At 49.7% G+C, this 27,836-nt stretch overlaps 3 protein-coding genes and 1 non-coding gene across 10 annotated transcripts in view; 1 reads left to right on the top strand and 3 right to left on the bottom strand.

The window, feature by feature from the left end:
- NPC2 (NPC intracellular cholesterol transporter 2) overlaps positions 1-6,564 on the bottom strand; it is a 14,199-nt gene extending 7,635 nt beyond the window's left edge. The window contains exon 1 of the mRNA XM_037738581.1: positions 6,280-6,564. Coding sequence (XP_037594509.1) covers positions 6,280-6,361 — 82 coding nt within the window. The 5' untranslated portion in view covers positions 6,362-6,564. The remainder of the gene's footprint in view (positions 1-6,279) is intronic.
- A 219-nt stretch (positions 6,565-6,783) lies between these two features.
- Positions 6,784-9,428, top strand: ISCA2 (iron-sulfur cluster assembly 2). Of its 4 annotated transcripts, none has more exons than XM_037738541.1 (4): positions 6,784-6,932; positions 7,134-7,236; positions 7,359-7,474; positions 7,564-7,894. In XM_037738541.1, exons 1-4 carry the CDS (start codon positions 6,862-6,864, stop codon positions 7,601-7,603), a joined length of 330 nt encoding a protein of 109 aa, XP_037594469.1. In that variant the 5' UTR covers positions 6,784-6,861; the 3' UTR covers positions 7,604-7,894. The 4 variants fall into 4 exon arrangements, with proteins under 4 accessions (XP_037594469.1, XP_017384160.1, XP_017384157.1 ...); XM_017528668.2 differs by lacking the exon at positions 7,564-7,894 and adding an exon at positions 7,909-9,428 and having other exon boundaries at positions 6,789-6,932; XM_017528669.2 differs by lacking the exon at positions 7,564-7,894 and adding an exon at positions 7,909-9,428 and having other exon boundaries at positions 6,789-6,932; positions 7,359-7,488.
- Positions 9,429-13,531: 4,103 nt separating this feature from the next.
- Positions 13,532-27,836, bottom strand: part of LTBP2 (latent transforming growth factor beta binding protein 2) — a 112,690-nt gene continuing 98,385 nt past the window's right edge. For 2 of the 4 annotated variants that reach the window (XM_017528653.2, XM_037738540.1), the window contains 17 exons: positions 25,181-25,300; positions 24,052-24,174; positions 23,684-23,809; positions 23,181-23,306; positions 22,782-22,904; positions 22,557-22,682; positions 21,993-22,115; positions 20,751-20,876; positions 20,107-20,250; positions 19,046-19,237; positions 18,842-18,925; positions 17,735-17,863; positions 17,283-17,420; positions 17,033-17,200; positions 16,468-16,749; positions 15,227-15,376; positions 13,532-14,813 (listed from right to left, as the gene is read on the bottom strand). In XM_017528653.2, coding sequence (XP_017384142.1) covers positions 14,668-14,813; positions 15,227-15,376; positions 16,468-16,749; positions 17,033-17,200; positions 17,283-17,420; positions 17,735-17,863; positions 18,842-18,925; positions 19,046-19,237; positions 20,107-20,250; positions 20,751-20,876; positions 21,993-22,115; positions 22,557-22,682; positions 22,782-22,904; positions 23,181-23,306; positions 23,684-23,809; positions 24,052-24,174; positions 25,181-25,300 — 2,426 coding nt within the window. In that variant the 3' untranslated portion in view covers positions 13,532-14,667. The remainder of the gene's footprint in view (positions 14,814-15,226; positions 15,377-16,467; positions 16,750-17,032; positions 17,201-17,282; positions 17,421-17,734; positions 17,864-18,841; positions 18,926-19,045; positions 19,238-20,106; positions 20,251-20,750; positions 20,877-21,992; positions 22,116-22,556; positions 22,683-22,781; positions 22,905-23,180; positions 23,307-23,683; positions 23,810-24,051; positions 24,175-25,180; positions 25,301-27,836) is intronic. The other 2 variants (XM_017528654.2, XM_017528657.2) reach the window with 2 other exon arrangements.
- Positions 18,128-18,262, bottom strand: LOC119471282. The gene has a single exon (XR_005200318.1). It is a non-coding gene; the product is annotated as a small nucleolar RNA SNORA48 (small nucleolar RNA).

Genomic DNA, 27,836 nt, shown 5'->3' with positions numbered 1-27,836 from the left:
TTTTTTGAGATAGGGTCTCACTGTGTCACCCAAGCTGGATGCAGTGGCACAATCTCAGTTCACTGCAGCTTCAACTTTCCCAGGATCAAGCGATCCTCCTGCCTCATCTTCCCAAGTAGCTGGAACAATAGGCACACACCACCACACCTGGCTAATTTTTGTGTTTTGTAGGGACAGGGTTTTACCATGTTGCCCAGACTGATCTCAAACTCCTGGGCTTAAGCAATTTGCCTGCCTCAGCTTCCCAAAGTGCTGGGATTACAGGTGTGAGCCACTGCACATGGCCAAAAGCCATACTTTATGCAGAAATAGCTAGAAAGCAAACCTAGAGCCTGAACCTCCGAGGAGGAAGATCAGAAATGAATTACACCATCTTTCTACCCCAAGTTCTACAGTGTGAACACTGATTTAGGGAGTCTGTTACTATTGGTTGGAAAGTCTGCCAGATCCCAGAACAGACTGAACCTTTCTTGAATCTGGCTTCAAGAGTTTTTAGTTTCTGAATCATTCATTTTTAGACACTACGGAAATTGTACCTTGAGTAGCAAGGATGAAGGAAAACAGAGGCATCTGAAAGAATCTCACAACAATGGGCTTTATCGTCCTGGTTTTAGGGGTTAGAAGCCAGAAGAGCAAAGATCACTGAGACTTGTCCAAGGTCAAATTGCCTGGAAGGGGCAGATCCAGGACTCAACGGATGGGCCTGACTTGGAAGCCCTTGTCACTGGAACCTGAAGGAAGCTAGGAAGCTTTAAATACGTAGCCATGGTGACGAATGGAAGATACCTCAAGGAAATTCCCATCTGATAACTACTTGAGGACTGGATAAAAATCCAGGCTCAAACTCAACTTTTCAGGTTTCTGAATTCAGCATCACCTCTTTGCCCCTCACCATGATTCTCTTTCTATCTTAGAGGTTCAACCCCCATATCCTCTGTGATTTTCAGTGATTAATATCTTTTATCCAGATTTTGTACCTTTTCCCTTAAACTTCTGGCAAATCCTTTACCCAGTATTTTGTCTTCTTGAAATCCCTTCATTTTTTCACCCCAACCTGACTTCCTAGAGAAATAAGCAGTACTATTAAAGGGATGGATAAAACAATGAAAAGTATCAGAATATCCAGTCTTGGCTTTTAAAATTAGGCTGATTTGGCTGGGCACAGTGGCTCATGCCTGTAATCCCAGCACTTTGGGAGGCCGAGACAGGTGGATCTCCTGAGGTCAGGAGTTCAAGACCAGCCTGGCCAACATGGCAAAACCCTGTCTCTACTAAAAATACAGAAATTAGCAAGGTGTGGTGGCATGCACCTGTCATCCCAGCAGCAAAGGAGGCTGAGGCAGGAGAATTGCTTGAACCCAGGAGGCGGAGGCTGTAGTGAGCCAAGATTGCACCACTGCACTCCACCCTGGGCAACAGAGCAGTCTCCGTATCAAAAAACAAAAAAATAAAATAAAATAAAAAACAAAGAGGCTGATTCCAGAAGCCTGCTTACTTCCAATAAGTGGACTATGGAATTTAAGAGGAACTACCACTTAATACTTAACAGAGGAATGACCCTAAACAGAAGAACTACCTCACCTCTGAACTAAGAATGACCCTTAAGAGAGGAACTACCTTCCACTTCTGAGCTGGGCACTGCACCATTTCCACTGCACTTCTGCAGTTTCTTCAATTATTTAGTCCTGTTCTTTGAGGCCCACTTATGAGTCATGAAATATTTTGGCTCCAAAAACAACATGAAGTGCCTTAAATCTTGACTAAGGTTGTTAAGACCTGGATTTTTCCAAGAATCAAGGGGATTGAAGAAGAGGACAGAGGTTAAGGTCTTTATAGTTTCAGTACAAGCTTAGGGCACAAGTTAAACTTAACTTCAAATAGTGCTGACTCACACAGCCAAGATGGCAGAAGTGCCAGCTGTGTTAAAGAAGAATACTGCTACTTGAGTCTGGGTTTCATTTCCTCCAAAATATTTACTTGGCCTAGGTCTATATAGCTGCTGGAATGACATATCTGCAAATGCTGCGTATGTTTAAAAAATAAGGGTAAGATGTAGAAAGGTACTAGAAAGAGTCAGAAACAGGATTTATCCCTGGGAATCCTCAAAACAAATAAAAGTTTTTCTTTTTTCTTTTTTTTCTCCAGACATCCACTGGGGAGAAAAAGTTTTTAAAAATTAAAAAACTTTTAAAAAAAGAAATAGAATTCATCTGACTTACCTGTGTTTTTTCTAAGCAGTTTCAAAGACTGATTTATGATTCATAAACTAGGTGTAGCTCAAGAGTCTTTAATAGAAGAGAATAAAGCACTGAAGAGTAACACTAGACACTCTCTATAAATCTCCGAACTAAAAACTGTTCATATTTGATAGGTAAAGGAGAATTGACCAAATGATGCAGTACATAGAACCAGCTCCCCTGCTCTGTATCCTGGGAGGGCTGTATCAGGACAGTCATACCCTCACCCTTCCTCCCTTCTCAACACCAGATTTAAAGCAGCACACATGTGGCAAGCCATCACTCAAATCATACAGCTACCATTTCCATGTGGAATCTTGCGACTGGCTCTCCCAAACTGTTCCCACCTCTCCCCCACCATCTTTCAATCTCGTTCTAGTGTCTCTCCAATCTGTGGTCTCCAAACTGTAACTGTATACCACTATCAATGAGAACAATTTTAAGCACACATCTGCAATCTACAGATGTATACTCGATTTTAGGAACCTGTGTTCTCTAAAATAAGTGTGTGGGTTATTTTTTTGTTTGTTTAATCTCAGTCTAACCAAGGACAAAACTACTATTTGTATATAATAAATGCTTGACCAAAAACGTTTAAATAAAGTCTTTAAAAATCCCATTTCCTCATCCAGGTCCCACAGACTGGGCAGTTGAATGGGACAGAATGGAAGTGAACTGCCTGGTAACAGTGCCTGTAACAGGGTAAGTTCAGTTTGGCCATTCGGCCATCATTGCTGAGAGGCAGACTCTGGTGCCTGACGCCTGGGTTTGAAATCTCACTATCTCTGCTACTTACTATATAGCCTCAGGACAAGATAATTAACCTCTCTGGGGATAATAGAGTAGCTGAGCTAAAACAAATACAGATGTTAGATAAGTGTTTGGAACACAGTGATATATATTTATTATTATTACCATATCTGGATTTAGTCCACGAATTTAATCTAGAGGAGCTCCTCCTGGGTAGGTTAGGAAGTTCCCTTCTGACACAAAAGCTGGCCTCTTACCTCAAATATACTCTGTGGATAGAAATTATGTTTCCAGCCAATAGGATGGACTTTTTGTCTCAAAAGTAGAATGCATGAAGACAGAGGCAAACTGCAGGTTGAGAGTACGTTATCGGCTATGCAGTCAGTCACCAGATTAGCTCAGTACTATAAAAGAATGAGGTGAACTGAGAAATCCAAGTAGATGTTCTTTGCTGCCTGTGGCTGCCCTTGGGTAGAACAGTCTCAAAAAACTCTATCATCACATTGACCAACACTACTCCAGCTAGGTTGGTAAATAGTACCTTGCAATCCTTTACCCCTCAGCTTGCTTCTCCATCATAGCAAAGTTCTCAAACTGTACACACTCTTAAGCATCCAAAACAGTCTGAGAAGCACTCTCTTCCACTCCAACCCATTTTTGGTGAATAGAAAAAAAAAAAAAAAATCCCAAACTTCAATCAACAATCTATTGAAAATCAGTGCTAATGTTAAGGCTTTCAATGTCCAGCTTCCACCTGTTTCTTTCAAGGCTGGGTTACATAATCTAGCAGGAAGTAAGTAAAGGGTAGTTAGTACTTATAGCTTCTTCATCCAGGTTTCTGCTGACAAGAGGCTCTTAGACTTCCAGTGTCAATAGAACAAACTCCTCAGCTGTAACCTGCAAACATTATGAAACTAGTTTGCTTAGCCCCATTTCTCACTTAAAGAAATCCCACCCCAGGGAAGGTGGGTGTAGAGTGGAACACAAAAATCTTTTGATGTGGGCGCTAAAGTTTTTACATCATATTTCGCAATTCAAAAGTAAATTAAAAATCTGCAGCTGAAACCCTCCTTCCCTTTAAAAACTTCTTCCTATGGGTGTACTCCTGCTTTTACAAATGAATAGAATAATTTCTGGATTTATTTTCCTTCTTTTTTTGGAAACCTAAAGTGGCTCACAAAGATCCACGTTTCCTACCACTTACTGGGTGTGAGATCGTGGGAAAGTTACTCTATGTGCTTCACTTTCCTCATCTGCAAGGTAGCTTGTGAGGATGGAATGAGTTATTAAAATTAAGAGTGTCTTCATCCACACGCTGGCCACTAAGTTTAATGGAGGGAAAGGCAGTAATTGGAAGTGATAATAGCTTTCAAGTGCCAGTCTCCTATATCAATGAATAGTATTTAAGTGTTAATAGGCCAGCAGTCTATTCCTTAATCAATCCTGTCCCCTAATCCCCAACTTTGCTTTTGCCTCAACATGAATTTTTATGACATAGGGGGAAAAGTATATATTTCATCTATGTTTTCAACACGTTTCATCGAGCAGTTACTATTACCCGAGCACTAGATATAAAGCAGTAAACTTACGAAATTGCCTTTGCAAAAATCATAACTGAGGAAATTATGTCAGGAAAAGAAATCAGACCTAACCTACTCCATCTTCCTTCTAACCTCGAAACTGTCTTTGTTCATTCCTGGGTGTAGGCTGAATTAGCTTTGCAGAGGAATTTATAGTTTAAACTCTGAAAGGGAATGGATAATAGCCCTTTCCTGAAAAACCCCTTCTTGCCTGGGGACAAGTCTACCTTTGCAGGACTAACAGATTAGCTACAAGGATAGATATCGCGATTTAGGGGCCGTGCAACCTCTGGCTGCAAGAGTCTGAACATCCCCAAACTGCTCCTGGTAATAGTATCACTATCGTAAAACCTAAGGTCAGGGCTTGAGATACTTTGCAGACCCTGCATTCCGATGCAGCAAATGACACCACCCAGAAGTCAGCAAGAAAAGACTTCGACCCCTTATGATTTTATCTTCAACCCAACCAATCAGCACCCCCCACTTTCCGAGCCCATACTCGCCAAATTATCCTTAAAAACTCTATCGAAAGTCATATTATAAAAGGTTTGCTTTCTTTATAATCGTTAAGTGTTTGGAAGATAATTTTTGAATCATGAAGTCAGCATAACTTCATTTGACTTCTCAATAATCTTGATACTAGAAGCAATAAAAGAACCATTATAAAAAATAAAATAAAATAAAAAACTCTGATCCCCGAATGCTCGGGGAGACTGATTTGAGTAACAATAAAACTCCGGTCTCCCTCACAGCCAGCTCTGCGTTTATTACTCTTTTTGCCATTGCAAATCCCCTGTCTTGATAAATCGGCTTTGTCAAGGCAGTGAGCAAGGTGAACCTACTGGGCAGTCACACTTACTCTGGTTTCCCATTCTGCTGCGTGACTTTAGGTAGGCTACCCAACATCCCTGGAATTCAATGATTCACTATATGATCTCAGTGCTTCCTTTCCATTCACAGATCTTACAAATCAGTTTCATGTCTCTTTCATTGATAGTTGCATCTCTCCACCTCCATCTCTGAACAAAATTGCTCAGGTTCTGTTCCAACAATTCTATAGACTCGACTCAATGAAGGCACTCAGAATTTCTACCACTGTTGTATTTTCCAACAAAGATTCCAACCACAGCGGCGAGAGGGAGTTATGTGTCACAAGCTGTGATTAGAGACACAATGAAATTTATACAAGGAAAAACTGATTAAGAATCACAAGATTCCATAGCTAGCCCAAAGGAAGTGCTATTTATAACAATAAATGATGAAAACGGGAAATTGACTTTTGACTTGTCAGCAAAAGGTAAATTAAAAGAAAAGCAAAGGGAGTTGGAAGGTGGAGGTGGGATTCCAAGATGCAAAGCATAAATAAAAAGAAGTTCTGTGCGCCACTCCTCCACCGGCGCTGGATACAGCCCTTCTGTTGTCTGCCCTACAAACTTTAGGAAACTGCAGCAAAAGGCCCCCCTCCCGGAGTTTCAGAAACTCCAAAACACGTGTTCTAAGGAAAGAGACAAAGTTTCTTTGACCTCTTGTGTGGTCCGGTTTCATGAAGGCCGGCGCCTTCTTCCCCCACCCAGCCCACTCCAGTTAGGGTCCAAGGCTGAGCCTGGCCACCCGAGGAACCCGCCCAACCCAGCCCGGGGGGTCTCAGCGCGAGGGTCCGACTGGGGCTTCCGCAGAGGGCGCGGGAACCTCGGGGCGGGCCCGGGGCTCACCGCAGTCCTTGAACTGCACTGGTTCGGCCTGAGCGGCTGCGCTGAACGCCAGGAGCAGGAATGTAGCGGCCAGGAAACTCATCGCGGCTAACGAAGTTCCAAGCTGTCGGGAAAGAAGCGGCAGCCGCCCGCGGTCACAAGACAAACCTGTGGGGGCGGGCCCGGGGAGGGGCCTAGTCAGGCGACCTGTCACCAGTAACTGTGGCTGAAGCCAGCCCGCGCCACGCCTCCGGCTCGGGGGAGCCAGCTCCGGCCCAGTCGGGCCCAGAAGCCAGCAATCTCCGCCCATGCCATCCCCTCAGAGGCCAGGTCCGCCGGGACCCACCTGCGCCCCGCCCCGCCTCGCTCCTCCCCGGCCCGGTCCTTCCCTTTAGAGCTCCTCCCCGACTTTATGGGTGCGTCCCCGCTGCCGCCGTCGGGAGAATTTCTAGCCAATCAGACACCTTCTCCTTCCTCAGTACCCAATAGGCATGTTGGGGGCGGGGCCTCCGTCAGGTCCCGGCCGCCTGTTAGTTCTCCCCGCCTCTCGAGGCCCCGAGTGAGAAACAGGGCAGACGCGAGGGGCGGAGCTTGTAGAGGAAGATGGCTGCTGCTCCAGGGTTGTCTCTAACGGCCGCGACGCAGAGAGCGGTCACTCACTGGCCGAAGGGCAGGTACCAAGACTAGAAAGGCACCTGGAAAGGGTGTTTGCTTCTGCACCTGTAGGACAAATGGGAAACTAAGGCCTGTGGGAGAGGTGAGGGTTTTGTGGGAGGCCGTCCAGGTTGGGGTCGCCAGGCTTAGCGTTAGGCGCTCCAGGTCGAGGGTGGCCAGGTGCTTCTGCCCCCGGGCTCACCCTCCTCCCTTGCGCGCAGGCTCCTTGCGGCCTCCCTGGGACTCCGGGCGCGTAGGGAAGCGTTGTCCTCCAGCCCCGAGGCCGGCGAAGGACAGATCCGCCTCACGGACAGCTGCGTCCAGGTAGGAGGCCGGGCGCGGGGCGGCGATAGCCAGGCGATTGGCCGGAGCAGCGGGAACTGCTCTTCACCCAGCCCTTTAACTCCCCTTGCCCGGCATTCTTGATCCCCCTTCCTGCATTTCAGAGGCTTTTGGAAATCACCGAAGGGTCAGAATTCCTCAGGCTGCAGGTGGAGGGAGGTGGATGCTCCGGATTCCAATACAAATTTTCACTGGATACAGTTATCAACCCCGACGACAGGCAAGGAGGAAGGGGTGGGTCCCCAAAGGAGGTACGGGAGGGATAAAAGTGTCTCCTATTTAAGGTGCACTTTTATTACAAATTTAAAGGATTTACCTGGAATGGTTAACACCGCCTGTCTCGCAGTGAGGATGCAGTAAAGGTTTGTTGTCCTAAATCAAAATAACTAAGTTATAGGAGGAAAATTGGCCTGCCCAGGTCCAATGGGTAGTCAGTGGAAAGTCAGGCCAGGCTAGATTCCAGGCCTAAGTCCCTGAACGGTTCCCAGTATCTATTCCATTGAATCATTTTGCTTCAAAGAAAATCAGCACCTGTTAGAGATAATTGGGAAGCTCCCTCTGTACTTTAGAAACAGATGATGTGCACCTCTGGGCTCAGGGGTGACTTTTTTGGTGTTTGTAATACTCATTAATGCCTTCCTCTTGTCTTTTCAGGGTATTTGAACAGGGTGGGGCAAGAGTGGTGGTTGACTCTGATAGCTTGGCCTTCGTGAAAGGGGCCCAGGTGGACTTCAGCCAAGAACTGATCCGAAGCTCATTTCAAGTGTTGAACAATCCTCAGGCACAGCAAGGCTGCTCCTGTGGGTCATCCTTCTCTGTGAAACTTTGATGCTATGACAGGTGACCCTGAGATTGTCACCAGTTGTACCAATTTGAGGAACTTGGAATTAGTAGAATTCTACAGGTTTCCTTCTAATCATGCCCCTCTCAATTTTATTTCCCTGCAGTCCAGGAAAGTTGTGTTTTGCCACTGTTATTTTCAAAACGTGAAGATTTTACCCTTGGCTTAATTTTCCCCTCCAATCCCTCTCAGTGCTAAGGCTGAGCCTCAGATGCTGTTACCTCAGATTTAATCACTGGTTGAAACTCCATGTAATCTGTAGAGCCTCTTCGGCTCTAAAATTTGGAATTAACTTCTCTGGCTTTAAGAGCTGCTTGTACATATGTGGATAGCTATGTATAAAAGCTTTATTTTAAAGTCCTTATTGTGTTGTGGATCAGGGTCACAGATTGGGTAGTGTGGACACCAGTTATTAGAGGATGAGAAAGGTAAATGTTCTCTTTTTCATTCCACCCTGCCAGAATGTGCCACTTGACTTATCTTTATTGTCTGTGCAGCCCATTCACCACTTCCTATTTGATAGGACAGATACATTTTACTCTCATACTCATGGATCTGCTAGGAGTCATAAAACCAAGGGCACATTACCCAGAAAACTTGGACCAAACCCTCACTACTACTGAATTATTTCAAAAGTAGCCTCCCTACCCATAACAGACTTTTTAAGATTCTATGGCAATTTAATGACTGAATCTTTTTAGGATATGTTGCTTTACCTGCCTTCTGTTGTAAAATGGCTCTGGGATCATGCACAGCAAGAAGTGATCCCTTTATTGTTATAGGTAATAGATTCTTAGGAACCTTTTTTTAGATTGGGTTACCAGATGAAATGTAGGATGCCCAGTTACATTTGAATTTCAGGTAAACAATTTCTAAGTATGAGTATGTCTCAAATATTGCATATATTAAAAATTATTTATTTGAAATTCAAATTTAGGCATCCTGTATTTTTATTTGCTGACCTTGGCAACCCTACTTTAAGGTCACCAAACAGAAACTTAAAATCACAAATTCTTGTGAATTAAAGTACTTGTGTAGGTGTGGCACTTAAATGGGCTTTGGAGCTTGAAATAATCCTATTAACAGTGCAGCGGAGATGTGGGGACAGACAATGAAAGAAAAAGAACCCACTGCCATCACCACACTGAATGATTTATTAATACTGATGTTGGAGAAACTACAACCAAGTTGATTCTGGAAGAGTTATTGGTTAAATCCAACTTTTGCTTGGGAGCCTAGAACTGTGTTATAGCAAAGACTTGCACTTCTGCACTGGTTTGGAATTAAGGTTATTTAGTAAGAATTTACTATGAAAAAATGGAAATAGAGTTTAGGAAATATCTGAGGCAGAAACTTAGATACATTTCCAACATGGCAAAACCTAGGATTTAGAGAAAACAAACCTATCATGCTGTTAGAGGAAAGAAGGGGACACTCAGAAACCTGAGCACATTTCTTAGTGCCCATGGAAGGAGCAGAAAGCAGCGTACCATGAGAGCATCTTTGTACACACATGACCAAGATGGTACCGCCAATACCTGCACCTGATAAGGTTTTCAGTTTGGACTACCTGTTTTTTCATCCCGCTTTAAAAAATTTTGTTACATTTTAAACATTAGAACCTATTCTTTCAGAATATTTTTGTGGGTTATTCATTGATTTGGTGGTTTTAAAACTCTTGAGCACAAGCAGAACAGCTTCTGTTGCTAAATCAGTCAATCAAATTACAGTGGTCCACTAGACAGAAACAGGGTCCCTTAGGATACAGAAGCTTATATGTGAGTATCTACTGTTAATGAGAGAATTGGAATTTTATGTTTAGAAAAACTCAGATTTGGGGACGGATGCGGTGGCTTCTGCCTGTAATCCCAGCACTTTGGGAGGCCAAGGTGGGCGTATACCCGAAGTCAGGAGTTCGAGACCAGCCTGGCCAACATGATGAAACCCCATCTCTACTAAAAATACAAAAATTAGCCAGGTGTCAGGTGCCTGTAATCCCAGCTACTCAGGAGACTGAGGCAGGAGAATCACTTAAACCTGGGAGGCAGAGGTTGCAGTGAGTCAAGATTGCACCACTGCACTTCAGCCTGGGCAGCAGAGTGAGACTCCGGCTCAAAAAAAAAAAAAAAAAAAAAAAAAAAAGGCAGATTTGGGAAAAATCATGTTACTTCACACTGAGAAAGCTTCATGGGGAAACCAGAAGTGACAGCAAGAAGTTTCCGTTGGAAAGTGGTGACTTAACACAGGACATGGGGGAATGATAGCATCAAGGGGCCATGGGCAGTTTGTTTGGAATAAGTAGGACACATGGTAAAATGAGTTGGGGTTCTACTGCAGGCCCTTTCTGACCAGATGCCCTCTTCTTGGTGGCCTGTAAAAGCCAGTGGTCATTTTCACAAATTTTGCTCACTGCACATTCATTTAGGAAAACTTTGTACTCTTCCAGTTTCAATTGGGACATCTTACACCTTCCCGTTCTTTGGAGGGGAGGTTGTCCAGGCCTATTTGTTGCAGAATTGGCGCTAACGTTTTACGCAAGCCAGTGCTGAGGCATAAGAACCAGTCAAGGGAGCTCTGAATCTGCTTTATGTTGTGAATCAACTTTATATTGTTTTTCAAAGAGAAGGTCTCCTTGTCAATGTCCAGATCTTATTGTGGTATCATACTTCAGTTATGTGATGACAGTGACCAATGATATATAAATTATGTGTCCCATCCACTCTTAGTTTTTTTTTTTTTTTTTTTTTTTTTGAGACAGGGTCTCACTCTGTTTCCTAGGTGGGAGTGCAGAGGTGCAGCCTCTACCTCCCAGGCGCAAATGATCCTCCCACCTCAGCCCCTGAAAATAGCTGGGACTACAGGTTCACACCACCAATAAGGCTAATTTTTGTGTTTTTTGTAGAGATGGGGTTTTGCCATGTTGCACAAGAGTCTTGAACTCTTGTGCTTAAACAATCCTCCCCCCTCAGCCTCCCAAAGTGCCAGGATTACAAGTGCGAGCCACCACGCCTGGCTCATCCGTAGTTTCTTTGTGTGGGAATGTTGACTGGTTACAAGAGATAGGAAAAGAAATTCAGAAGTAGGCCGGGCGCGGTGGCTCAAGCCTGTAATCCCAGCACTTTGGGAGGCCGAGGCGGGTGGATCACGAGGTCAAGAGATTGAGACCATCCTGGTCAACACGGTGAAACTCCGTCTCTACTAAAAATACAAAACATTAGCTGGGCATGGTGGTGCGTGCCTGTAATCCCAGCTACGCAGGAAGCTGAGGCAGGAGAATTGCCTGAACCCAGGAGGCGGAGGTTGTGGTGAGCCGAGATCGCGCCATTGCACTCCAGCCTGGGTAACAAGAGCGAAACTCCGTCTCAAAAAAAAAAAAAAAAAAAAAGAAATTCAGAAGTTAGTGAATAGGAAGGACTACTAAAGTAGGTGTTCAGGAAGAGCTTCTTTCTGTAACTTCTGAGAATCAAGCTCTGTTCATTTGTCATTTGTTATGAAGCATTAGAGTATAGTGGTGGCATTTGGCAGGATCAGCCTGGTATAGGGAAGTGGGCAGCACTGATCCTGATGGTACAGCTCTCCCTTGAAATCTGGACATCAGCTAATGGTGTGCAGTGGGCCTTGGGCAGGGCCTAACACTGTTCACTGCATGTTTATCTGAAAGGAAGGAATCTCTTCTGTTTTTCTTCATATCTAGCATTGATGTGTATGATTGCTCTTTTAAAATCCCTATTTGCAGTTCTTCATAAAAATGCCACAGGGCTGCCTAACAAATTTGCGTTAAGGAATTTGGACATAATTAGCATCTGGCTTTAATTGTAAATTTTAGTCAGATAAATATATAGAGGGAGCATTTAAGCAATCAGTGGCCAGCAACTGTATTTAAAAATATTTTATTGTTTTTTTGAATAGGTGATACATAGTACAAAATTCAAAAAAATACAAAAGGAGATACAGTGTAAAGTCTCCCAATCCTGTACCTGTCCACCCTGTCACCCTCCCCGCAAACCACCGTTGTTTCTAAGAATTTATCCTGCCGATATAATCCCATAAATTAATGTGAAATATGCACAAGAATATTCATTGCAGCATTATTTATAGCAAAAGACAGGAAACAATGGAAATGTCTGTCAGTGAGGGACTGATTAAATAAATTATGGTTTATCCATTCAGTAGAATAGTAGATGGCTATAAAATGGAATGAGGCAGCTCTACTTGCAAGTATAAAGCCAAAAAAAAAAAAAAAAAAGAAACCAGCAAAGTGCAGAACAGCATTCACTGTAGGCTATTTGTGTTTTAAACAAAGGAAATATGTATATATGTATGCAGTATCTCAGGGTTGGGCAGGAAGGCGAAGCTTGGAGTGTTGCAGGGTTGGTGGGAACAGCAGTTAAGGTATAGTGCCAGCAGGATATATTTGGGGGATGGTAAGATGTTCTCTGAATGGTAAGGTATAAAGTGGAGTGGCAAGGATTAACAGACAACCACTTCTCTTTACACGCTGTTATGTAGCCTCCCTTTTTCCCTCGATTTGTTTTGGATATCTTTCTTAACAAGGCATTTAGAGATACCTTTTTTAAGGGTTTCATAGCAATTAATTGTTTCTAATTTTTTGCTATTACAAATGATGCAGTAATAACTTCTTACATATGTCATTTCATATCTGGTAAAAATAGATCTGAAGATCAAGTTCCTAGAATTGGAATTACTGGATCAAAGAGTTAGTGCTTTTATAATTTTGAAGGACATTTCCATACCATCCTCTTCAATATGTACTTCTATCAGCTATTATGAGAGTGTCTATTTCCCCACATGCTTGCCAACTAGCAGTCTTAACAAGCTTTCTGATCTTTACCAATCTCACAATTTCAAAAATGCATCTCAGTATGGTTTTAAGTTGCATTTCTTTTATTATGAGTGAAAGAATATTTTCACATGCATAAGAGTGATTTATTTTTGTCTGCTGAAAACATCTCAATTAATATAGGAACCTAGAGAAAATTAAGCTTTCTATGTCTCAGTTTCCTCTCCTGTAAATTGAGAATAAACAATGGTAAGTAGGATCATTGGATAATTAAATGAAATGTATGTATAACACTCAGCACAGTGCCTGGCACATAGCAAGCATTCAATAAGTTATGTGAGGCTAACAATCAGAAGAGCAGGTAGGACAAGGCAGATTAAATTAAGAAAGTAGCATTCACTTCTATGCTCCAGTCACATGGAGCCTTGTTTGTTTGCATTGCCATTCATCAGAGAAGTGCAAAGTCAGAGCTTTCCTTGTCTTTCAATATTAAAGAGTCTTTTCCCTTTGGAACCCATCATAGGCTATCAGCAGAGCTGGCCAGGGAGTAGGCACAGCCTAATCTCTAACATTTAGACTTAGCCAACATGGTAAAGATATTTGGTCTGATATGAAATAAAAACAAGAACAGAAGAGACCATATGTACATTTCTTTATTCCACCATGGTTCTGAACTCCCAGCTAGCTTGGGTTGGAGTGAGTCTCTGCTTGTAAACTCAGAGGATTGCCTGCCGTCGTTTTCGGAAGGGAAGAGGGCAGGTGCTTCTGAGTAGAGGGGAAAAACAACATTGGAAATCTGGCTTCTTCTGAAGAAGACCATACCAAATAGTAGACTTTTTACTTTTAGAACATCAAACTGGTTTTCACAAAAGGAGAGTCTAGAAGAGGTTTGTTTCCTGTAAGAAGCACTGTTTATGTAATAGAGGTCATTGTAGATGGGTACGCGATCCCATGGCAGCCCTTGCTGCTGGTGCACACGGGCTATCACTGGGTGTATTTTGAATGTTAGCTACTGAATATTTTCTTTAGACATATGAAGGCTTGGCTCCCCTTTCTCATCAACTCCACAAACTTTTCATCATGTCCTCTTGCTGCTTTCTCAGGCTCTTTGTTCTTCTTCATTTGTGTCTCTTACACTCAACAAGCTACTATCAGTCTTGTGTCTCTGAGTGAAGGGATCTTCTGCCACTCCTTGGGGCCAGAGAATGGGCTACAGGATGGAGGTGTGGCAAAATCAGGGCCCAGAACAGATTGGCTGAGTGGTAGTGATGGTTCTTGGGAGGAGCACTGGAGTCAGTCCCCAAGATTCCCCAAATCCTTTCTTGCTCCACAGATTCTGAAGGACCTTCACAGAGCAGATGTAGCCTCTGTCCTAGTTGTGGGATCATCAGGATGATGGTGGATAGTGGCTGGAAAGGGGTGTCTGCAGTGTGAGGCCATGGGGCCTTTCATGCTTGCACAGCTTGGGAGGGTGGATGAAAGCCATCCTTTGGTAAGCATCCCATAGCAAGGCCAGGACAGGTGGTGGACAGGGCCTCATGCAGTGGCTGAAGCATTAAAGCGATTGGTGGTGCTTGAGCCAAGCAAGGGCACAGAGGCAGTGACCGAAGCTCACAGCCAGAGGCTAAGCTGGGAGAGATGAAAGCAGGCAAGGCTGATTGGTAACCTCTGGCCTGACGACGCCTGTCTTCCCAGCTAGGAAATCAGCCTCAAGGCCCCTGCCTGTGACTGGAGGCCGTTTCCAGATAGTTGCCACACTGACCCCTGACTGCTACTCCTTGGCAGTGCAGTGGGGGGGGCCTGCCTCGGCCACATAACCCGGGGAGCAGTGGCAGCGGTAGGAGCCCTCTGTGTTCTCGCAGTAACCATGGGCACAGAGCACAGCAGGCCCATTCAAGTCATCACACTCATTCACATCTAAGAGGAAGCAAAGGAGAGAGGAGCTATAGGGAGCCCAAGTGCCTCTGCTGGCTGCCTCCACCCCTCTGGTTACTAAGCCCTGGCCCCTGCCCTGGAGTGAAATCCTAGTGTGACAGCCAGAGGCTGAAGTCACTTCCCAAAACCAAGCAACTCAAGGACAAAGCAGAGGGCCGCGAGCTCATACCGTGCCCAAGACCATGCTTTCTTGTCCTTGTCTTTTGTCTGGGAACCTGCATGGAAGGGGCTTTCTAAGGCACAGAATTAGACCTTTCTTTGGCGCTTTCTTCCATCCCAGCCTGACGCAGACAGCCCCACTAGGAGGCAGCAGTGGCTCTTCCAGCCCTCCTGAGTTCAGACATCCCTGTGGGCAGTGGGCCAGCCTGACTCCTCCATCAGAATTCTCCACTCACCCACGCAGGCCATGTGGGCCGCATCCAGCTGGAAGCCCTCAAAACAGTCGCAGGTGTAGCCCTCCCGCACACGCACACAGCGACCATTCTCACAGCCGTTCAGGATGCCGCACTCCTCCGCCTGAAGCCCTTCGAAGCCAGCTGGGGGCTCTGGGAGGAGGGAATCAGACAGAGAAGGAGGCTGAGGCCTGTGTCCAGACTCCTTGCCCTCCTGGAAGGAGGGTGCAAAGGGTGCCCCATGGGACTTTGGGGGTGGGGGCAGAGAGGATCATAAAATTCCCATGGAAAGATGCTAAAACAAAAGGCAGTGCTCTTGAAAACAAAAAAAGTATGTCATTTTAGATGGGGAGAGGTGCTCTGGACTTTAAATGAGGGCTCCAGGAAGGGTGAGACTTGCTGCTTCCACAATGCCCAGCTCCTGACGGGGTTTGGGGGGTGGGGGAATGTTTTTGGGTTTGGGTGTGGGGGTGGGGTGAGGTATTTTGTTTAAATCTTCACATCGTGTTTTTGGGAGTGGGGAACAATTGGTAGCAAAGGGGCCTCGTTCAACACAAAGCAAAACGTCTACCAGATCTGCCTAACCCTCCTCTCTCTAAGCACCCCTCCACCCCATGGAAAAGGCCCCATCCTGCTCGGTGGTGTGGTCTTAGGCTGCTATGGTAGCTGTGCTTGTGGTGGGTACTTTGTGCACGGCACAGTGCTAGGCCTGACTTCCTCATTAGAATCCACGGCCTGAGTGCTGGGATGGCACCATTCACAAACCGAGTCATCACAGTGGGCCTTTAGAGTCCTTGGAAAACCTGAATCCACATTTCAGGTCACAAGTGTGAATGCTGGGTGTCCTTAGAGCAGGTTATTCTGCAGCCTGTAGGTGGCGTGGAGGGAGGAAAAGACTGCAGTGAACCGCTTTCTCTCGCTCTGTCCCCACAGGAAGCTTGTAGGTTAGGACAGGGGCAGTGTCCTGTACCTTTTGTGCCCCTGTGCTAGTTTATGACAGAGTTGTTAGGGTCGGACCTGGGCGTGTACCTTTTGTGCCCCTGTGCTAGTTTATGACAGAGTTGTTAGGGTCGGACCTGGGCGTATGTACTTGTCTTGATGAACCATGAACGGGGACCTCTGGCTTGGTGTGTCTTTCCCCTTCCCAGTCCTCATCCTGCTGGCAAAATGACTAGCAGGTGGAGGAGGTGGAAGCGAAACAGCTTTGGTGCCCACCTCTTCCCCATTTTTGCAGCAACACAGACCTGGATGGCTGGCCACATAGTGGGGCTGGAGTTCTGAGGGCTGCAAGGGAGACTCAAGGATGGGTGTGCGGTCCCCTGGGTGGTCGGCTGTGTTGGGGAAGGGAGGTTCAGGGACGGTGTCCTCGGGACCCAGGTAGTTGTAGAAGGGGGCCCCATCTGGGCCATAGATGCTGTAGTGCAGGTCGTCAGGGCCAGGGCCATACTCATAGCCTGGCCGGAAGTGGACCCCAGCCTCCCGCTCCGCCTCGATGCGAGCCACGTTGCACAGCTGAGCATAGACCTCTGTCAGGGAGGAGGGAGAGAGGGAGCTGGGTTCCAGCTCCTGCCAGCTAAAGCCTGGTTGGCTTTGTCTCTGGGAGCACGCAGGGACTGGCACCCTCTGGGAGATCCTGGCAGCATTCCTCTCCCCACCTCTCCCCTGCCCTACTTTGTCTCCAAACAGCAGGATAGAAGACAGGGTCTGATTGCTCTGCTCCTTTCTAGATCCCCCCTTCCAGGGTGAGGGCCTCCTCCTCCCTGGGGCCTGGCCCAAACCTGTAGGGGTCTCCCCTTTGCTCCCCCTCACCAGAGCTCCTGGGGGGACACAGGGCACACTGCTGGCTCCAGGCCTCGCCATCCTGGCAGCAGCATTCTGTGTAGGTGGTACGATGCCCATGCAGGGGTTCGCTGCATACGTCATTGGTGACTTTTTTCCAGCACACGTCCATGTGGATATCATGGTCAGGGAGGTCCTCTGGTGGCACAGGGCACGGAGGCACATGAGCCCCCCAGCCCAGATCCCCTTCTCCTGCTGCCCCATGCTCAGGCCCACTCACCCGTGCTGCTGGAGCTGTTCATGCAGCGCTGTTGGCTGAGGTCCAGGGTGAGCGGGGGGCTGCAGAAGCAGTGGAAGGAGCCCTCCGTGTTGACGCACTCGCCATTCTCACAGGCCAGGTCCTGGCACTCATCGTGATCTGGAGTGGCAAGAAGGGGTGGGGCAATGCCAAGGTGGCCTTGTCTACCAGCCATCCTCAGGGAAGGGGGATTTCCTATCACTGATGATAATGAAGAGTTAGTGCCCTGCCTCCCTCTCCCCAACCCAACCCAGCCTGGAAGGCCCCTCCCTGGGGACAATCTCTGATAGCCCAGAGCTTCTTCACCTGGGATTGGCCTGTGCAGTGGGTGGCCTCCCCAGAAAGGGGGACTCCCAGCAAGAATGGGACTGGCTGGGTTGGCCATTATTCAGCTGTGGGCCTGGGGTGTGAGCAGAGATCATGTGTGTCCTCACCCTCACACTTCCTGTGGGAAGCATCGTAGTGGAAGCCAGGATTGCACAGGCAGACGTAGCCAGGCACAGTGTTGAGGCACTGCCCATTGGGGCAGAGACCAGGCCCGAAGATCACACACTCATCCGCATCTGTGGAAGGGCAGAGCTGAGGTGAGAGGGAGGTGAGAGGCAGTATGAGGGGTACCTAGAGCAGGGGATCCAAAGCGAGGCTGGGTTTCAGTCGCAGCTCTGCCACTTACTAGCTGGGTGGCTTCAGGCAAGTTGCTTAAGTTCGCCTTGCCTCCAGTTCCTATGTGCTTCTTTTTTTTTTTTTTTTACTTTATTTTTTTTTTTACTTTTATTTTTATTTTTTTAAATTTATTTTTATATTTTATTAAAAAAATTTTTTTTAACCTATGTGTCCAAGGCATGAACCAGGCATAGGCACAGATCAAAAGCCAAGCTGGGATGAACAAGGGGTTGCTTTGTCCCTGGCTGGTATGAGATGGGCACCACCAACCAGATGCCACTCTACCCAGATCAGGGATACCTATGTGCTCCTTAACCTCTTAGAGTTGTTACAAGGATGAAAAGGTGCTAATATCTGTGAGGTGCTCAAAACTGTGTGGCGCATAGCCAGCACCCAGCTAAAGCGACCTCTGTTTCTATCATTTCCTTCTCAGGACTAGCTTAAGGACTAGGGCTCTGAGCAGCGCAGTACCTAGACCATCCCACTGTGAGTGTGGGGTCCCCAGTTTCCAGCCTCATTGGTGCAGCCAGGGAGATGAGCACGGCCTCTGGCCGCTAGAGCTGCGCTCTCCACTCTGTCCCTGTGCCCACATGTGGCTGGGGGTGAGAGTTAGTCAAGGCATCTTAGTTTGTTTCTGGAGGTGCAGCCTTGGGGGAGCAGGGAAACTGAGGTGAGGCTCATGTGGACATTCCACAAGCAGCTTGGGTCAGAACTTCCAGCTAACACTCTGTAGGGAGTCAGCCCTGGGACAGAAAAGGTGGAGGCCACCTGAGAAGCCTGGGCTGGATGCAGAACTTCCCCAGGGACCCCGTGGAGGAGCAGGCTGGGGCCCAATCAGGTGAATGGAGTTTGGGGCGGAGGATGGTGCAGGAGGTTACCTGTGTACATGGTCTGTCCAAATGTCCAGGCTCCTTCCACAGGAATGTAGCCTTTACCACTAGGGCAGATCTCGCTGAATTCAGCTATGTAGAGAGGCATTTCAGCTCAGAGTGGAGAGGGTCCTATCCCCTTCCTCTCTCCCCTCTTTCAGTGTCACCTTGCTTAGCTGACCCTTTGAGGATCTGGAACCCTTGGGGCCTTACCTGAGTCCTCAGACGGGCAGAGGTCACAGGCGTCTCCCCAGCTGGCGCCCTGGGTGCAGCAGCATTCAGCCTTTGTGGTGTTCCGGCCCAGGACGCTGGAGCAGGGTGCATGGCTGTTCTGCCCAGAGTAGCAGTCCATGCGGATGGGGGCTGGGGCATAGTTTCCTGTTGGGGCCTCAGGGATACTCTGACCTGTGCATGACAGATGCTCATTACTGTCTGTTCATGGTCCTTTGAAGGGATCAATAGCCCTTGACTTTCTTTCTCAGATTTAACATTTGTGTAGCACTTTACAGTGGAAAAATGCTATTACCTGTATTACCTCACTGATGCTCTTGACAACCCTAAGAAGTGGCTTAATCATCATCTCCCTTTTACAGACGAAGAAACCGGGGCCTCGCTACCACTGTGCAGCTATGTAGCAGTGCAGCAGGGACCTGACCCCAGTTCCTCCTCACCAAAGCACTTGCTCTTTGTGGGACACCACCCTGCCTGCCTCCCTGTAATGGATGGCCTCCAGTCCCTGGCATGCCATATGGGCAGCCTGCTAGTCCATTCTGCCCCACATGTACCCCAGCCCCTTCCACCCTCCTTGTCTCCCTCATTTTCCCCCAAGGCGGTGAAGGCCTGCTGAGTCCTAGTCCAGTCTTGGGTGAGAGGCTGAACCCAGCAGCTCTGGGGTGGAGCGGGAAGTGGGAAGGGGAGACTTCAGTTTAGCTCAGCTTCAAGTCGCCTCTCATCCAGAAGGTTCCCAGGGATTAGATGGATTCAGGGTCCCTCCAAGGCTCAATCTGTGGTCCCTGGGGCCGCCCTAAGTCAGTGTAAGAGTTTCCTTAGCCTCCTCTAGGGTTGTCGCCACCCTGTAGCTCCTGGTCTCACTGCTCATGGCACTCAGCCTCCTCACCCCTCCATGCGCCAGGCCCCACCTGCACCTCGCTACACTGCCCCAGGCCCTGGCCCGGTGTCCCCCTCAGAGGCTAGAGGCTAGCAGAGGGATGCGGAGGGACACGCTCTCTGTAAACCTCTGAGTTGCCATGGATAATGAGTCTCCCAGGCCTCACCTCCAGCCCCCCGTGGGCGGCAGTGCCCCTCCTGGGCATCGTATTCCTCCAGGTCACTGGTGCAGAGGCACAGGAAGGAGCCCTCCACGTTCTCACAGAGCGCAGCCCCACATACCGCCAGCATGAGCTCACACTCGTTCACGTCTGCCGGGCATGAGGACAGGCTTGTGGGCAGAGAAGAGGCAGCCCGTGCCCGCTGCCCCTGACTCCAGCCCACTGCCCCCAGAGAAGCAGCCTAGGCCTTGGGGAAGAAGCAACAGTGTAGATTTGCAGGGAGGAGAAACCCATGGACAGCGGGCATGGGAAGGAAGAGAGAAGGAGAGGAGTAGCAGCAGACGGTCACAGACGTGCACAAAGAGGAAGGGTTACCCCTCGGTGCACATTCTCCAAACATTCCACCTCTGAAGGCTCTGAGGCTTGAGGACACCTGCTGCCCTGCTGGCAGAGTACCGCTGTGCTTCCCTTTACCCGCCTGGCCCACGTGGCCCTGGGCAGGGAGTTGAAGTCTCCCTGTTCCTTGAAGCCTCCCTTGCCCACGTTCTGGGGACACACTGTGGAGCCATGTGACCAGGACCAGTTCAGGAGGAGGACCCCAGGACTTCCCTTCCCTGGCCCAGACTGTGGGTAGCCCACAGGCTCCTCACCCACACAGTCCCAGCCTGAGGGGGAGATCTCGAAGCCCTGGTCACAGAGGCAGCGGAAGGAGCCGTCCGTGTTGTCACAGAAGCCGTGACTCCCGCACATGGTGTCATTGGTGCACTCGTCTATGTCTGTGGGACAGTGGGAACCAGGGTGGTGGTGTGTGTGTGTGCATGCACTCTCGCACACACATACACGCTCTTGTTCTCTGCTGAGAATACTTATTTGGCTTATTACCACCAAGATCTGAGAAAAGCAGCCTCTCAACACAGGATAAGAAAACCCTAACATTCACAGTCCTGTGCCATTTTTCACATGCTCTGCTAGATGGAAAATATACAAACTACAATCAGCTGCAAAAAAATCATGTTTTCAGGAGAAAATCATGTCTAGCTCAATATGTGAAACATAGGTGTCCTCAGCCCTCTCTCCTCTCTCTCCTCCCTCCCTACTCACCAACGCAGTCTCCGTTTGGGGCCATGTGGAAGCCAGGCTGGCAGCCCAGGACACAGCGGTAGGAGCCAGGGCTGTTTTCACACCTCCAGGCCCCACACACTGGGTCTCCATAGTCCTCGCACTCGTTGATATCTGTCCCCAGAACCATGCCATGAGAGGGGACAGAGGTGTCCAGGTCACTGCTCTGGTCCCACAGGGTCATGCCCCACAATCTCTGGGGTTCTTGATCTGTTCCAGATTACTGTGCTCCTCCCAACCCAGCACATGAAGGTCAGGATGATTTCCCCTGACCCTTCAGCGCTGAACATATGGGAAGAAAACCGTCTGCTATTTAGGAAGCGGTGAGCGCCTAGCCTTCTGTGACACCGCGTTTCCTCCGCCGCCCCATCTGCCTCCCATCCCCACCAGCAGAGCACTGTACTTCTCTTTACAGGGAACCTTCAGCAGAGTGCATTACAGAGAGTTGTCTTCATATCTATATCCCTTGCTCAATTTCAAGATCGTCCATATCTGTCAATTTGTCCTAGCAAAAGACATTGAACATAGCAGGTGTTTAATAAATGTCTATTGAATCAATTTGGGCTTTAAGACTAGATTGTGCGTTCTGGCAGTACAAAGATCATGATTGTCTTCATTCTGTCATTCTTGGACAGCCCCTGAGCCCTGAGTCTTAATACATGCACTCTCCGTTGGACGCTTTATGTGTGGAAAGTGCTCTGCTCCACAGGAGCTGAGGACCAGGCAGGGTAGAGGTGGGCAGAGCCCTGTTCCCATCCCCCCAGGGCCCTTACCCACACACTCTCCACTCTCTGGGGCGGGCTGGAAGCCAGCGTCACACACACAGTTGAAGGAGCCCTCAGTGTTGACACAGTGCCCTCCCAGACACGGGTCTGTGGCGGCACACTCGTCCACATCTAGAGTAGAGATGGCTGTCAGCTGACCCAGCCATGGGTCCCGTCCCTGTTAGGGCCCTATGTAGCTTCCCCTGGGCCCTAAGTAGCCCACAGGAGGGTCAGGGAGTGGCTCAGGTAGGGAAGGGCTGGAAGCCAGAGGCCAGGCTGTGGGAGGTGGAGGGTCCCTGGAACTGGAGCTCTGTAAAGGGGAGAAGTGAGCCTCGGAGTCTGTGTGGGTGCATGCCTGCTGTCAATGTTGTGAGGAGGCCCTGGGGAGGGACTGAGTCCCTCCCTCCCTGAGCACCAGGCTCCCTTGCATCATTCCTCGCTTCCATCTTCTCCCCCCGGGGTGGGGCTGTGAGCACTGGCTCTCAGTATTGGTATTAAAAGGGACACCACTCTAGTCTTAGCCTCTAGCGCCCGTCCTCCTGGTCAGAAGAGGTGGCTGTGCTGGCTTCTCACCCTGGCAGCGGGTGCCCCGCTCTGTGCTGACGAAGCCGGGTGCGCACAGACAGAAGAAAGACCCGTGGCTGTTGAGGCACTCGCCATGGGGTGCGCAGTGCTCCTCCCCCACACACTCATTCACATCTGCAGGGAAAGATGGGCAGTGGGTGTCTGCTGGGGATGTACCTGCCTCCCCACACACTGATGCCCCCCACCCCCAGTAGGCCGACCTGGGCCACTCACCCTCACACACGGTGCCATTGGCCAGTTGGAAGCCCTGGGGACAAAGGCACTGGTAGGAGCCCACCATGTTCTTGCACTCGCCTCCCAGGCAGCTGCTCTGGGGGTATTCACACTCATCCACATCTGCAGGGCCACACAGGGGAGGAAGGCAGCCAATGGCAGCACCTCCCAAGGACAGGACCCAAGGGGGAGGTGTCCAGAGGACCTGTCACCTGCCTGCAGAGCTGGACCCACAGGGGCATCATGCCCTCATGAGGCAGCACAGCAGGGAGAAGCTCAGGAGCAACCCTTGGGGAGCAGGATGATGGCAGCTCCTCCCACCTCTTCCCCAGCAGCTCCCCACCTGCACCCGGCAGAGGGGCATCTTATTTGTGTCCTCTCCTGCATAGAGGCTCATACCTTCACAGGAGTTACCCAGGGGGCTGGGCCGGTAGCCACCACCGCAGTCCTTGCAGGAGAAGGAGCCAGCTGTGTTGGTGCAGACTCCCGAGGGGCAGACTCCCGGGAAGGCACACTCATCTAGGTCTGCAGACAGACAGCGTTCACCTGGGGACCTAGGAGGGCTCCCACTCTGGGCAATGCAGAAACCTCACCATGGCCTTCGCCTCCCTCTCTGAGCCCCTGAGGGGTTTCCTAAAACTCCCTCCCTAGAATGCTCTAGAGGTGGCCCTGTCCTCAGCTTCCCTCTTGTCTCTGTGACTCGCTTTTCCTCCTGTCCTCATGCTGAACTTGGGGATTATGACAATAGATGCTCTTACTGGGGCCAAGTCCATTTCTCTGGTCCTCTAGCCTAGCCTGGAGCCCCTCAGCATCAGCCCCAAACTGGGGACAAATGGAGTGTTCTTTGGGAAGTAAGATGGCCTATATTCTGTCCCCTTCTGCCACCGCCTCTCCAGGGTTACCTTCACAGGCAGTGCCATCTTCATTCACCCAGTACCCGCTCTCGCAGGCAGAGCAGGTGAAGGAGCCCTCCGTGTTGAGGCAGAGGCCTGCGGGGCATGAGGCCCGGCTGGCACACTCGTCCACATCTGAAACAGGGCATTGCCTTCTGTGTGGGACTCTGCAGGACAGACAGGCCAGGACAGCCAGAGACTGGCAGGTAGGCAGGGGTGGAGGAAGGGCAGGTCTAGTCAGGGATGTGTTGGGTCAGTGTGGATAGGGATGCGGGGCCGGGGGGAATTTGGGGTCTGGGGGGTGGTGTGCAGAGGGGAGGGAGCCATAAGCTGGATTGGCCTGTGGAGAGGGGTGCTCCAGCATCTCATCTCTGTACCTTGGCAGCCCTTCTCATCTGAGGTGACCTCATAGCCCTGCTCACAAGAGCATCTGAAGGAGCCTTCCAGGTTGGTGCACTTTCCATGGGCACAGACCCCAGGGGTCAGACACTCATTCACATCTGTGACAGAGAAGTCCAAGATGGGGGGCTGGCCCCCTTGCCATCCCGCAGCCCCAACTGGCAGGCTCCGAGTGTCTCAGTTATGAGGCCAGGTAACCAGTTTTCAGAGGGGCGGCAGGCCACCCTGGGGAGGCTATGAGGCCATGCTCTCTCCTCCCACCTAGGCAGGGCAGGGCAGGGCAGGGCAGGGCAGGGCATCCCATCCCCCAGGCTCACTTCAGCCCCAGCACTCTGCATGTGTCCATGCAGGGCCAGGTCCCCCAGCCCTGGGGCTGGTTTGGCTTCTCTGAGGACACTTGGAATAAGGTGTCCAAGATCCTTGACTCCCCTCATTGCGGGTGCCAGGAACCCTACATGACCTCCCACCTGCCAACCAGACAACCCACGATCCCAACCCAACAAGCAGTTTCCACGGGTGGGCAGGTCTCGTGGAGAGAGGCTGGTCATGCTGAGGCGGCTGCGTGGCAGCCTCCAGGGCCTGGGAAAGGTCTGCCCTCTCCAGAGGCTCAAAGTGTCTATTCAACACTCAGTCCCTCCTGGCATTCTGAACTCCGAGGCCTTCTTCCTGAGGGGGCTGCAAGCTGCCCTTCTGAGGGAGAAGCGCCCTGCTGTGCAGTGGGCGTGCTGCTTAGACACTGCTTTTGAGATACAGAAGAGCAGGAGGCCCCTCTTCCTTGGGAAATGCAGAACGGCCTGGCTCCATCCTAAGATCCTTAGGCTCCTCACTCCCACTACAGGATCCAGCTACAGAAGCTGCTGGGACTTTGGGCAGTCACTCCAGAACGGATATAGCCAAGGAGCAGAAAAGGGCCCCACCCTTGGTGATTCAGAAGGCAGAGCCCTGGCAACTCATGCCCAGTGTCATCTGGGAACCCAGCTGGATCACGGAGGACAACAGCCTCCAAGCCACCTTCCTCTGCCCACCTCTTCCCCTCTCTGTGTGTGGGCTCAACCAGAGGTCCCAAGGCCGAACGGCCTGCTCAGTGGCTTGGACAGCAGCCCTTACCTACACAGCTCCCACTCTGGCCCCGGTAGCCCTCCTCACAGGCCAGACAAGCGTAGGAGCCTGGGGAATTGACGCATCTCCCATCAGGGCAGGTACCCGGGTGACGGCATTCGTTGATATCTGTAAAACAGCAGCCCCTCCCTTGGTCATCTCTGGGAACATAGCGCATGGGTAGGTCTGTGACACAGCAAATCTTCATCCCTGCCCTTGGTTGGGGAGAGGATGGACAGATGAAAACTGGGAAAGAATGAGAGCTGTCCTATGTTCCCAACTCCATGTCCCACCCACCGTCCTGGACAAAAGAGGGAGATAAAAGAACTTAAAAATTAGAAAGGGAGACGCCCTGGGTGGGTGCAGTAGGCTGTGGTTACCACCCACTGTGGGAGGGCCAGAGGCTCCACTTTGTGAGCTGGGCTGTTTGGGATGGGCATTCATCTCTCCCCTGGCCTATTCTCAATCCTTTATAAGCAGTGACCATTACAGGGACCTGCTTGGCATAGCAGCTAACTGGATTGCCAGAGGCTCCAGAATAGATCACCAGAGGGCAGTGAAGGCAGCTTGGGCCTCCTTGCACCAGGAAACGAGGACCAAGGAGGAACTCCCAATCTTGGATATGGCCAAGACCAGCCCTGAGGCTGAGTGTAGACTGCAGGGTAGAGCTGGCAAAGCTTCTCTGCTGGAGAGCTGTCAGACACTTCTTCCAGCCAAGAACCATATAGGGATCCTGGCACTCACTCTGGCGAGATCCAGGAAAGTTAGCCAGAAGGGGTAAGCCTGGACATCAGTTGAACACCCAGGGGATGAGGGGACCCAGGAAGGGAGAGTGGCAACAGGAGGAAGAGGAAGCTAGTTCTCCCAGGAGCTGAGGGAGGGCTCTTCCCTATGTGACATATGATGGGCTTCATCATCAAGGCACCTAGGGGACCTGGACTAAGTTAGGGAGGTCCTGTCACAGGGACGGAACTCTGGGTCAGCACTGCAGGAGGACATTCTGCTCCTCTGCCCAGTACCAAGGCTCTGGCTCACTCTTCACGACAGGTCCATTGGCCAAGGAAAGAGGAGGGGTTCTTCTTCCTAAATGGGTAATTGCCATTCTCCTAGAGGAAGTCCACCAGCTTATGCAGATTTAGAAGCCCTACTGGCTGAGAGGAAGAAGCCTGTGTTGCACCCTCGGCCTACTTCCACATTTCCTCATCTGAGGTGACCTCATAACCCTGCTCACAAGAGCATCTGAAGGAGCCTTCCAGGTTGGTGCACTTTATGTGGGCACAGACCCCAGGGGTCAGACACTCATTCACATCTGTGACAGAGAAGTCCAAGATGGGGGACTGGCCATCTTGGAGCATCCACGGAGGAAATATGGAAGGCAGGCCGAGGGTCCAACACACGCTTTCTGCAGAGGGACTAATGCCAGCAGCTGTCACTGTAGGAGAGGACAAGGACCCTAAAGTGGAGGGTGAAAGTGACTTCTCTCCGAGGTTGTTTGGTCCCCGGAAGTCAGGACACATCAAAGCCCTCTGTCCCAGAAGACTGGGACCCTCTCAAGCCTAAAGCTTCCTCCTGAGGGTCCAGAAGAAGGAGACATCACCACAGGGCAGGTGTTTTTACAGGTGGGTCTCTGCAAGGAGATTCCCACATCTCCCATGTAATCTTGGGAACACTGAGATAAGGCTCATCACTGGCAAGAGGTCAGCCACAAGGCCCTACTTGAGTTGTGGTGACAACAGCCTTAACTATTCTAAGGGCTTCTGTAAAGACAGAGATGGAGAAAATGAAGGATCTAAGATGACTAACTGGCCACCCAAGAGACACAGGCCAGCACCATGGCCTGCTGGCCTTGGCCGAGGTACCTGAAGGAGGATGAGCAAAGCCACTGGGAATGAGAAGCAATCCCTGCTTCAGGGATGCTGGATGATCTCTTGCAGGATGAAGAGAACGAGATTGAGGCAAAGCTTCTCCTAAATCCACGCCAGGAAAAATGAAGTCTTTGGACCTTTCCCTCAGGGATCAGGCAATGTGGGAAGAGGATAAGGTTTGCCAGGAGCAAAGGGCCCTGACATCTGTCCTGCCCCAAACATGCTGGGCACATCTCTCAGAGGTGGTGTGTGTAATGTCTTAATGCTGGGCACTTGGGACACAGGTGGTATTCCAGCTCTCCACTTTCTGCACCATGGGAAGCTGGTACCTCCTGGTCCCTTGTGGTTGGGTGGGGCCACAAGACTAGTGTGGGCCAATGAACTGTGTGTGGGTGTGATATGGGTAATTTACGGACCAAACCATTTAATTATGAGCAACCCACCAGAGTGCTCTTTTGTTCTTCCATGGAGACTGGCTATTCCTTTCACCTACATCTCCAACGAGGAAACATGAGGCAGAGCCCCCAGCTGACACTTGATGGACATGTGGCACTGACGAGATACAAACTTGGTGGCTGCTGAGCGTGGAGGCTCACATCTGTAATCCCAGCACTTTGGGAGGCCAAGGCAGGCAGATCAGTCAGGAGTTCAAGACCAGCCTGGTCAACATGGTGAAACCCCATCTCTACTAAAAATACAAAAATTAGCCGGGGTGGTAATGGGAGCCTATAATCCCAGCTACTCGGGAGGCTGAGGCAGGAGAATCACTTGAACCCAGCAGGGAGAAGGTTGCAGTGAGC

The sequence above is a fragment of the Cebus imitator genome, unplaced genomic scaffold (genome assembly GCF_001604975.1).
Source record: "Cebus imitator isolate Cc_AM_T3 unplaced genomic scaffold, Cebus_imitator-1.0 Scaffold54, whole genome shotgun sequence".
Lineage (NCBI taxonomy): Eukaryota > Metazoa > Chordata > Mammalia > Primates > Cebidae > Cebus > Cebus imitator.
Note: the sequence above shows the minus strand (reverse complement) of the source record. Positions and strands in the feature narration are given on the sequence as shown.

Bases quoted from the DNA above. Each gene is read 5' to 3' on its own strand.
- ISCA2 (XM_017528668.2), top strand. From the start codon at position 6,862: ATGGCTGCTGCTCCAGGGTTGTCTCTAACGGCCGCGACGCAGAGAGCG. The intron at 6,933-7,133 runs GTACCAAGACTA...CCTTGCGCGCAG, and splicing joins ACTCACTGGCCGAAGGGCAG to GCTCCTTGCGGCCTCCCTGG. The intron at 7,237-7,358 runs GTAGGAGGCCGG...CCTGCATTTCAG, and splicing joins TCACGGACAGCTGCGTCCAG to AGGCTTTTGGAAATCACCGA.